At 36.5% G+C, this 12,152-nt stretch overlaps 1 protein-coding gene across 3 annotated transcripts in view; it reads right to left on the reverse strand.

The window, feature by feature from the left end:
* The window catches only part of col14a1a (collagen, type XIV, alpha 1a), a 281,087-nt gene that overhangs the window by 6,299 nt on the left and 262,636 nt on the right, over positions 1 to 12,152 (reverse strand). For all 3 annotated transcript variants that reach the window (XM_056474872.1, XM_056474873.1, XM_056474874.1), the window contains exons 45-48: positions 11,282 to 11,348; positions 10,964 to 11,152; positions 8,186 to 8,263; positions 7,495 to 7,650 (exon numbers count right to left, since the gene is read on the reverse strand). In XM_056474872.1, the coding sequence (XP_056330847.1) occupies positions 7,495 to 7,650; positions 8,186 to 8,263; positions 10,964 to 11,152; positions 11,282 to 11,348 (490 nt within the window). The remainder of the gene's footprint in view (positions 1 to 7,494; positions 7,651 to 8,185; positions 8,264 to 10,963; positions 11,153 to 11,281; positions 11,349 to 12,152) is intronic.

Consider the following 12,152-nt stretch of genomic DNA (forward strand, 5'->3'; position numbering starts at 1 on the left):
CAAGTTCTAAAGAAAATGATCAATGATAAATTATCTTAAGTAAAACAAATACATTTATAGATATGGTAAATACGTATATAATTTCACTCGCCTGGGAAATGGAGGCCACTTGAATGGTTTGCACAATAAAGTGCACACAGCAAGCCATATTAACTGATAATTGTAGGAAATAATTCCATAAGTCAATTGACTGTGTAAAGCTACGTAAAACAAAACAAAAATATGATATGTATGTATATGTCGAGTTCAGCAGCTAATCAGCCGGAATCAGCTGAGGTGACGTGATGGAAACCAGTGAGACCTAGCTGTCACTCAAGTGGCCACGCCCTTAATTATGCAAACTTGATATAACAATATAAAGTAAACGGATGAGTTATAAAAAAAATTCACCCCCTCACAGTTGTCATGAAGAGTAATATTAGTTATATACACCTAAACCATCTTTTGTACCAGGCTGTAAATATGTTTTTATCAGCTGTAAAATTGGTCAATTTAGCAATGAAGTCAGTGAACATCAAGGGCCTCATGTATCAACGCTGCGTATGCACAAAAAACTTTGCCTACACCAGGTTTTACGCTCGCTTTGTATGTACTAACGATAAAATTAATGTGAGAATGTGCATTGGTCCGTGCCAGCTTCATGTCTGGCTTACGTTTATTTCTTGTGGGTTTGTTTTATTTCTATTGCCGACTCCTATTCTGTTAAACTGCACACAACAAAGTATCGCACCAACACGTGAAAAACATTGCTATTAATTTATAATTGATAAAATAGGTTAATTGACACAATATATATATTTTTTTTTCCAATTATGTGATTTAGAACATATTAAAGCATTTGCAAATGTATACAACCCTTAGTCTATGGCAATGGCAGTGTTGGCCTTATTAGAGGACATTGTCAATGGTTGAATCCAAAGGCTCCAAGGTGGCAGGGTGCGCGATGGGTGGCTTCTTGGTGAGTGATGTATTTAAAGATATTTTTCCAAGTTTTTTTTAATAAAATTTTTTTATTGAGCGTAATTATTTAACTGCATATCAGGAGACTGCAGTTATTCATTCAAGATGTGGCTGTTAACAACCCACAAGCTAACCAAGAGCACAGATACAATAATGCTCATTCTCGCACTCGTCAGTTGTAGAGCGGGCGATTGGACAGCTGAAATGCCGGTGGCGCTGCCTTGATAAGAGCGGAGGGGTGCTGCTATACCGCCCTAACAAAGTGTTCCTCTAATACATCTGTGTCTCCCACAGACACGGATACTACTCCAGACAGTAAAGTGTCACCCACAATTGAGGCAACTCTCTCCTCAAAGGGTTTTAGTTCAGCATTCCCTGTTCCCCCGCTTGTTCGGTCCACATTTTGATGGTGTGCTGCTGTTCTTGTCTAAACCTGCACCTTTACATCAGACCATTTCTTTTTTAATTCACTCACAGTACGATGACTGCTTTAACCGCATCAGCTAAACTCTCCCACTCTATTTTTTTTTTCTTTTGGTATTAATTCCGGAGGTCAAACTTGGAAAAACACAGTTTTTCTCCGGTCTACCTCCGATAGGAGCACCTCCAATTCACATTCTGTGAAGTTTCTGCTTGTTTTGACATTGTTTTTTTCGTTTGGTTTTGCCAAAGTAGAGTCATCACCATATTTATTAGGGGGAGTAGAACCTGAGTTAAAGTGCACGTGCGCTCAGTTTCATGTTACTTCAGATGTACAAAGAGAATATGTGTGGGATTCCACGTACGCAGTGTTTCATACATCTGAGTTTTTTACAGCCTACACACATTTACAGCTTTGTCCGTACGCAATGTTTTAAAATGAATTCAACGAACGTCTTCGTACATGAGGCCCCTGGACTTCCTGGAGCCAGCGCTCAAAGGTGAGTGGATGATTTGCAGTTTCAGTGATTTACATATTGGCTTCACGAGGGAGAGCAGGAGGTTGCTGCTTGTATATAACTCCATATAAAAGCCTGAAACTATGCTTTTTTGCACTGCAACTGATGATCAGCAAGAAAAAATTATAAATTGTACTTCTTCCCAGCAGAGAAAACCACCGACAATCAAGAATTTACAATAATATGGTGTCATAGCTTTGCAATCAAAAATGTGGTTACTGGTTATTAAAAGTCAGAAGGGTAAAAACTTCCAAGTATTTTCACAAAATATGTCAAAATAAGATTCCATTTGGTGAAAACACAATTGTGGCCAAATTAAGACTCAAAATCAACCCAGAGTGGATGAAAACATCCACAACAGCACACAAGGGTGAAAATGCCAAAAGATATTTTCTCATAATAATGACTTTCTCATTATAATGACTTACTCCAGGCATCATAAAGAGATACTGACAATATATTTATATGAAAATATGATGTTTTCATCAACATATTACAAACACGTTTGGCTATTTGTGTTTAGTTTCAGCGTAGCTGTTAAACCTCATAGAAGTGTCTTAAAATGAGTGACAAATGAATATGCAATTGAGGTATTTAGAAAGATTTATCTAGTTTTTTTCTAGGCATTTGTAAACAATGATCAAGTAAATATATATATATATATATATATATATATATGTGTGTGTGTGTGTGTGTGTGTGTGTGTGTGTGTGTGTGTGTGTGTGCGTGTGTGTGTGTGTGTGTGTGCGTGTGTGTGCGTGTGTGTGTGTGTGTGTGGGCTACAACTTGGCAAAAGTGCAATCATATGTAAACTGATTCTATGAATGGATGTAATCATATGAAAAAAGCAAAGGCGCATATGAACACTGCGCATATAAGAAGCAAATCATGGCAAATAATCAAATAATGAGAAAAGCAAATAATGAGAAAACAAGTAATTATTATGAGAGTTTTTCATTATTACACTTAATTGTTATTACCAATTAGTCATTAAGTGATTATTACAAGAAACCAAGTACTTAGGAGAAAGTTTCTTGTTTTTATGTCATGTTAAATTATAATTTTGACTTTTAATCTTGTCATTTTGATTTTAAGCCAATATTTATCTCATAATTTAAAATTTATAAATAATAATATGGACCTTTTGTCTCATAATTTCAACTAGCCAGGTCAGAATTTTGACTTTAAAAGAAAACCGGCTTCCATACAAAAATGATTAATTCTAACTTGAAAGTTTTATGTTGTGTTCAGCTTTGCAGTTCAATTCTCTAGTTAGACTAGAAAGTCTTGTTTAGTTTAACCCAATTGTGCTTAAAAAGGCATCAACTAGTCTGGTTATGTAAACATAATGACCTGTATTGCTTTATTGGAGTAAGGGCATAAACTGATAGCAGAGCTGATTTTTGGCAGAGTTAATGCTTACCTATTGGCAGAGAATGCAGTTGCCTAAGGCTTTATACTAAGGAAGCGTCTATAATGATTAAATCTTTATACGCTACTCAAATAATTAGCATTAGCAGCAAAATGTGCTTTTGTTCATTGAATAAAGATGCATTGCCTCTCACATTGCCCCCCTAACCCCCCCCCCCCCCCCCTCCCAATCTAATGATCTCACCATTTTAGTAGCGATCGACTGTAAAGTACTATAGAATCAAACTGGCCAATGTTCTGTCCATTAGCACCAGTTCATGATTAATCAGTTGCATGTTTTAGTCTGTTTTCAAATAGCCACCATCCACATTGATGAGGAGAGATATTGATTTAAATACCACAGTAAAGAAGTTTGCAACAGAGTCAAGGAGCAAACACATTAGAATAAAGTTAAAAAAAAAAAAAAAAGTTCTAAATTCTGTTATTTATATTTGTGTTTTAATTTAAAATAAGCACACAAATTTAAGAATAAATTAACCGTTCATTCTTCTGTTCTCTTCACTCTTTCACTTAAGCCCTATGTGCATAGGATTAATATTACCTGCTGACCTTTAGTCAGTAATAACTGCAGAGGTTTTGATCTTAATCCCGTGCAAACAGATCTTTAGTCATTATAAACTGCAAACATGATAATTTTTTCCACAAGGGGGCATTATAAACACATTAGGACACACTTTATTTTATAGTACAATTCTCGCTACTAATAAACCATTAATTCTGACTAAACTCTTAATTTGCAGTTTCTTTATAGCTAAGGTAGTAGTTAGAATTAGGAATAATGAAGTAGCATGTACTTTATAAGTACTAATAAACAATCAATATTTTAATAACGAGCAGGTAATAAGCCACTAATTAACAGTGACATTTTGTACTTAAACTGTATTACCACATATTATATATTGTGTTGTTCATGGTAAAAATCTGACTATTGAAACTAAAAACTGACAAAAGCATACATAAACACAATTTAATATCAAAATTGACTGATGTATTATTTCTATTTAAATTTAAATGAAAAAAAAATGAATTAGTAATTTTGTAAATGGTGCACCATTAAATCTTCCAATTAATAGGATATAAAGTAAACTCGATATAAAAGAAAGTAATTTCTTCTAGCATCCTTCATCTCCCTCACAGATATATTCAGTAGTACAGGGCAAGTCCGAGCATTAGAATTATATCCTCTCTGAGCCTCTCTATAACTGACAGCAAGTCAAAACTCTGCCATGTACACAAACTTGTTTACAGTAGATTTATTGGAAGGAGTTGAGGAAATATGGCTGTTGCAATCTCCCCTTCATAACTAAAAAAATCATCTTCAAATATAACAGATGGCTTTCTCCGAGTATTATAGGCCTCTCCTTGGTTTAGATGTGCACTCTTAAAAAAATAAAGGTTCTTGATTGGCATCTATGGTTCCTTTCCATTGGGTAAATGTTTGAGTAGTTGATGAGTTCTGGACCTTTAATTCAATTGGTTAAGCTATGTTTAAATCCATTGTAAATTTCTCCACAAACATAAACAGAAACATATTTTAAATTAAAACACAGTCCGGATTACATATTTTGTTAAGTAATTAGCAGGGTGTGATTTACATGCCTGAACCCCCTGAAGGACTTCAAAACAATGTGTATGGCAGGGTCAGTCCTGTAAATAGTGAGATTTAGTTTGCTCTGATATGTATCTTAACCAATAATATTAATAAATTCAAATAATAGATAATATAAACACATTAGTCCTCCCCTATAATCTGCATACCATTGTGGATGGATAACAGTGTGAAACCAGCAGATCTGCAGCACCGATGGGCATCGTAAGTGTTTGTTAGGTGTTTATTTCTACATATAGCCTTAAGGTAAAGTAAAATGGGTCCCACTTTATATTAAGTGTCCTTAACTACTATGTACTTACACCAAAATTAATAATTTGTTACAATGTACTTATTGTGTAAATACATGTATTCACTGTGTATTTATGCTTGATTAAATACCTGTATATAATTACATCTGTAATAAAATTCTGTAATTACATTTGTAAATACACTGTTGACTATTCCTTATACCTTAACCCACCCTTAAACCTACCCATACCACCAAACCTGTCCATAAACCTACCCCTATCGCAATAAGGCGCAAGAAGTTATTGGTGCAATTTGTTGCTATTTTCAGACCAGCGCAACCCTAATTTTCACATTTTGCACTACGTTGTTTAAATAGCAAATCCATGTGCGCCACTTTGTGGACTCATGGTCTAAAATAGAGGTGTGTTAAGGTGCATCATTGGCACGTTGCGCCCAAGGGCGGACTGGCCATTTGGAGCATCGGGGCATTTCCTGGTGACCTAATGGTGTATCAGGCCTGCCACCGTGACCACGCCATTGACAAGTCCAGCGCAAAGCATGTTAGTTATGCGCCTATGAGGATTCAAACGCGTACACATTGCTTAGTACACACAGGATGTACAGCAATATCCACGGAAGTGAAGGAATAAAGAGTAAAAGTAAAGAGAAAGTTAAAGTTTCTTTCTTTATCCGCACGCTGCAGATGGTCTGTTTAACCGTTTTCTCGCTAGTGAAGGGTTCAGTTTTTCCACTTACAAGTCCGCCATGTAAATAGCAAATGTGCCACCTCAATATGATTTTGCTATTGATATTATTAATTTAAATGTACGTACGCAAATTCACAATATTTCAATAAATAAATAAGTAGCAGCCACTAAATTATTGTTGACTGATTGGTGCCATTGACGTAGCTGATTCACCCCCCCCCCTACCCCCCACCCCCCGGATCATCGTTGACAGCACACACACACCTTCAATATAGACGGCAATGGCAATTTAATATTTACCTTCAGCTACATCAATAGAAGAAGCTGAATTAATAACATTGTGGCTCAAAAAGGAATATGGATAAATGATATTATTAGGGTCTATATAGTGAGTGTGTGTGTATACAGTTATTATTGTATGTTACAGTTGTATTTATTTGTTTTATTAATTAATTCATTATCCTACATTAATTTTAGACATGGCATATACTGCATGCTATACATTAAAAGTATGTAAAAATAACTAAAAAGATATTTATATATATGAAAAGTGTTTTTAAACTAAATATTGACTTTTAATTGGTTTTCTTGCTGAACTTGCTGAATTATTTTTAAAGAATAAATTGCAATATTTCAAGTGTAATTAATTAAATGAATTAAAACCACATTATTTCATTTACCAGAAACAGAAATATAACATTACCCTGAATTCCTTATTTTTTTGTGTGCCACCACAAGATTTGGTGTGGCCTCTTCTGGCCACCCCTAAGTAAATTTTCTGGGGCACCACTGAAATAAAGCCCTTGATTATCAACAAAGTGTGCTTATTCACAATTTTAGTCAGGTGAACGTTTCGCCTCAAAATCTTTAAGCTTACTTGTACACATTTAATATTAAATTAGACCCACTGGAAGTAACTGACAGAAAGTTTGAATTGAATTGAGAATCCTTGACAGACAGAGGGGCTGCATCCAAAAATCGCATACTCAAGTAGATACTTCATTTGAATTTACTATTGGAAAAAGTATATTTTATATAGAATGAATATGAGTAGCATGAAGGGAATTTGGATGTTCTAATTTTTTTAGCGCAAGCATCGATTTACCTCTATTCGTAATCTGTCCCATGTGTCTCTCCAATAGATGTGCATGTCTCACTGAAAGTAGCAGGCAATCCAGGAATTTTTACCCGCTGTTTATTGAATACTATGAATTTGAACATGCACTCAAAAAAATATTTAGGCCAAAGAAATAAGATTTATGTATTCAACTCACATTTAAATTTTCTATCAATTCAGATTGTATAATATTTAACTTCAGCAAACTTAACTTAAGCATTTAATATACATTTGTTCGTTAAATATAGATGAAATAAGTAAGAATATGATTTATGTAAACTGCTCAATAAATCCAACGTGTTCTAAATGAATAAGAAACAGAATTATGTATCACTGCACTGTTACAAATTCTTTATATGTACATATGAGTGATATTGTCAAATACCATACACTAAACACTACTTGGCTCACTACTTTTGCATGTACTATATATTAGGGAAGTATGCGATTTTTGGTGCACTGAGAGAGTTTTGAATCAGAATTAGAGAATGAGAATATTACCTCCAACATTGTACCCGAGGCAGGAGTTCTGGTCGCAGTAGCCGGGCGATCCAGCAGGACCAGGACTGCCTGGGGTACCTGGACGTCCTTGGGTGCCTTGAATTCCAGGTCTCCCTGGTGGACCCTGACTTCCTGTCCGCCCTTCTCCAGCAGGCCCTGAATGGGATATGATGTTGGCCATTAATACTGTATCTACACAATGAAAGCAGCTGAACACACCCACAGCGGGTCTGGATCTCTTCCTCACAAAATACAAGTTTCAGCTTTTGCCAGTCCAAATCCTTCTCACATGTCGCTAGCTCATACAGCTGTGTTGCTTCAATGAATCTCATTTGTGAAGAGTATTGATCAAAGCGCAATTAACAGCGACGCTGACATTTTTCAAAATCTACCGACAAGCTGCACTGCTAAAAATCGATTAGAAAACATTTCTCCCTGACCCAAATATTGTTTCAATATCTGCTTGATATTCTAGAGAGGAATCAAAGGAACCCAAAACAGATCAAGATGTGTGCAGAGGTTATTAAAAAAAGTTTGCAAGCTTGTGTTTTCTTTGACAGGGAACATTTAATAACGGAAATTCCCGCAGTCTGAGCAATATGAAGATACCTAGCTTTATTTTTTACTACTAACTTGAGGACAAAGAAATGGTTTATTTGGACTAAAGTGTCACATTTAAAAGGTCTTTCACCTGGAGATCCTGGAGGACCACGAGGGCCTTGGGTCCCCACACCTGGACTGCCCTTTTCTCCCCTTTCTCCTGGAAGACCTGGGAAAAAAAAAACAGAGAGCTGTTAGAACATGCAAACCCTTCTGAAGAACCTGTAGTCTTCTGTCCATGTGATTTAACCAGTTCCACACCACTGGAATAGAAACAGAAGATCTGAATGGTGTGTTAATAAGACACTCTGCAGGTCTGTCACTCGTTCATTTAGTGCATCGGTCAGTTGTTCATTCGTGTGTTCCTTAATTAGTTTGTTCCTTCGTTGGTTATTTTGTTTCATCCATCGATCCATCATTCAGTTGTTTTTTCCCTATCCATATATCTATCCATTACTCTATCTAAAGCATGTATCCAACAATCAAAAAAATTAATCCATCTTCCATATATAGTACTATACATCCATCAACATACCCATTCAGCGCATCTATCCATCAACAATATACATCCTTCATAGAATCAGTTTACATATCTGCAATATATACAGTAGTATCTTGCCATCTATTCATGGTATCCGTCAGTCTGTATTTATCCATCTGTCTACCCAGCAGGCACACAACATCATAAGACGTTAATATTAGGTTGGATTTAGGTCATGATTAGGGCCAGATGGTTTCTGCGGACGTTTTTTGCTATTTCTGCTGAGAATTTTGGTAAAAATCTGCGGATTTCAGCGGAATTATTTTGCAAGTATCATAACTAAAACCTTAATATGTGAAATAAAAAATAATATCTTTTTAACTTTTATTTAATGTTTAAATTGCAAATCCAATTAGATTAACTTTATTTGGTAAACAAAGCAAGTCTCTCGTATAATATCTCTACTTAAAGACAGAAAATATTACTGTACAAACTGCATTGTACATAAATCAGATGAACATTTTCACATTAGTCAATAATATTACTGTTATTAATTTGAAAAGTGAATAAATATAGATGTACACACATTTACTCAAGCAAATAAACAGAATCAATGACGGGCTAAAAATCTGCGGAATTCTGCAGGCGCAGATTCCGTTTGGGCCTAGTCATGATGTCAGGTGACCAAATTTCAATGTCTAGCCAGTGTCTAGGGATGTTATTTTGACATTCAATAACAACACCAAATTATGTTGATATTTGGTTGATTTTAGGTTGTGTTGGAAAGTGATCAAAATACAATGTCTGATAGATATCATAGTGGTAACGTCCACACAACGTCAAAGTGTAACATGATTAGATGTTGATATTTAATTGATTACACGTTGGACATTGACGTCAGCCTGACGTTGGGTTCTGATGTCAACCCGATTTTCATTTCTAAACAATATTCAATGTCCCCACGATGTTGGGGTACATTGGAGTACAACGTCTATATGACATCATGTTGACGTCCTGTGCCTGTAGGGTCCATTCAGCACATCAATCCATCAACATCCATTCATAGAATCAGTTTACATATCTGTATCTTGCCATCTATTCATGGTATCGGTCAGTCTGTATTTATCCATATGTCTATCCATATGTCTACTTTATCCACGCATCCATTCATCAGTCTATAAATAGGAATTCAATACAAATGAAAAACAGCAATCCAAGGGGTCCAGTTGATCCAATTAACCTCTGCTGGCAGACAGAAAAAACAACTCCAATGAAATAGATAAGAACGCTAACAAGACCTCTAAAACAGCTATGTTTTTGGTCATGGTTCCATCTTTCAGTTGGAGCACTGTGAATGTAAGCAGCTTTATGCCCAGCAGGCATCACCTTTCATCACCTCTGAACAAAACTGGCAACCTTAAAGAGAACTACTGAATGTGTGTCCTCATTACAGGCTCTATGTTAACACAAACAGGCAAATATCCCTCATTAGCAGATCTGTTTTGCCCGAAGTGCATCATATCCATGCTCCTGTTTGATATCTGGAATGCTTGAGTGTGCCGACCCAAGAGAAAAAGCAGTAATGATGGTGAAACAGCTCATGCTAAAACCTCAGGCTGTGTGTCAGATCTGTCCTAATTGAGAACTGGAGACTAAAGCACTGTGGACACTCACTCATGATAAAGACTCCTGTTTAGAGTTGCTCTTGGCAGGAGCAACGTGTAGATCCAATCCAGACTGTGTGCAGTCTTAGTTATGTGAAGAAAAAGTTGTGTATTTTTAGATTTTGGTTTATATTGTGGTTGCTTAAGAGGTTGTCAACGTCTATTCAACAGTTGCACACTGAAACAGATTTAAGTATTCATAATGTTTTGTGGCATCTTTGAAGTAGTTGTTCTTGGCTTACCAGCATGAACCATGAAAAAGAATTAGGAGCAGTAGCAGCATATTGTTTATGATGATGGCTGCTATAGGGGTTAGCCAGGGCTGTCTGCCAAGATGTTGACAAAATTAATCACTGGGACTCTGAGAAATGGGACTTAATCTGCAATGGACTGGGTGACAGAGGTCATGCTAATGCTCCATATTATTATAGATTCAAGACCATGGCTTAACCTTAAGCTGCAGGGCAACATTACTCTTGAGAACCATCGACTAATCATCCTCCATACTACTCCTATCAGATAAAAAAAATATTTCAGTAAAACACTGTGCAGTTTGCTTATGCATCTATTTCCTCCTTGACATGACAATTTTGCCATTTCCAAGTGTTCAAAAATTAATCTATTGTCTATTATTTCCTCAAAACCTCTGTTTTAGCTTTTTCCTCAAACTGTCAACAATTTCAAAACAATTATGTGTATGGTTACTTTATTTAAAAAAATTTACCTCTCTCTCCTGGGCGGCCATTTTGACCACTGGCTCCAGGGAATCCTGGTCTGCCAGGAGGACCCTGCTCTCCCTGTGGACCCTGAAGTCCTGGCCGACCGGGCTCACCTGGTGGACCAGGTACTGTTCGTACCGAAACTGACTGACTGGGAATCTGGTTCAAGATAGAGTTGTAGCGAGACAAGTGACCTGAGGAGGACAAAGAAAAGAGAAATCACTTGGTATGTCAGCAGGGGCTGAATGATTTCCTGTGAAACATTAAGTAAATGAAGAACAATGTTATCCAAAATACTAGATCAAAATACATGGTCAACTCACTCTGAATAAGCTGTTCACAAACTTGTCGAGCTATGGCACGAACAGCAGCATGAGACTGCATGTCACCCTTCAGAAACAAACATCATGGAATTAAAGTTTTAATTTAGGTTAAACTCACAATCATTTTGAGCCATTGGCAAATAGGTAAGCACACACACAACAAAAAACGAAAGCATTTTCCTTCAGCTTACTCCCTTTAGTCATCAGGGGTCACCACAGCAGAATGAACCACCAACTTATCCAGCATATGCTTTACACAGCAGATTCCCTTACAGCTGCAACCCAGTACTGGAAAACACCCATACAAACTCATACACACTACGGCCAATTTAGTTTATTCAATTCACCTATCGCACATGTCTTTGGACTGTGGGGGAAACCCATGCGAACACAGGGAAAACACACAAACTACTCACAGAAATGCCAACTGGCCCAGCCAGGACTCAAACCAGTGCTAACCACTGAGCCACCGTGTCACACCCAAAATGAAAACACATATAGTGCATTATGTCTATCTTTCGGATCTCTATTTTTTTTCCAGTAAGTGCAGTGTGGTGTATTCTATTTCCTCTAAGCTGAAGAGAGCGTAAAAGAAGAGAGCTGAGAGACAATCAATAAAAAGGATATTCTGTTTTCTCTAAAAGTCTAAAAGTTAGGGTTGTAGATTTTGACTAAGAAAAACTGGATTTTGTGTTGAAAATAATGTGGTCCTTCAAAATTCAGACTAGGATTATACTTTTTAATTTTTCCCTAGGACAATATGCCTTCAATCCAACAAATACAATAAACTACTTCAATGTTCTTTTAATCTGCAACAATCCCTGCTGCCAGCAGATAACTAAAACTGAGTATTGGCATTTACATGTGTCAG

This window comes from Danio aesculapii, chromosome 16 (assembly GCF_903798145.1).
Source record: "Danio aesculapii chromosome 16, fDanAes4.1, whole genome shotgun sequence".
Taxonomy (NCBI): domain Eukaryota; kingdom Metazoa; phylum Chordata; class Actinopteri; order Cypriniformes; family Danionidae; genus Danio; species Danio aesculapii.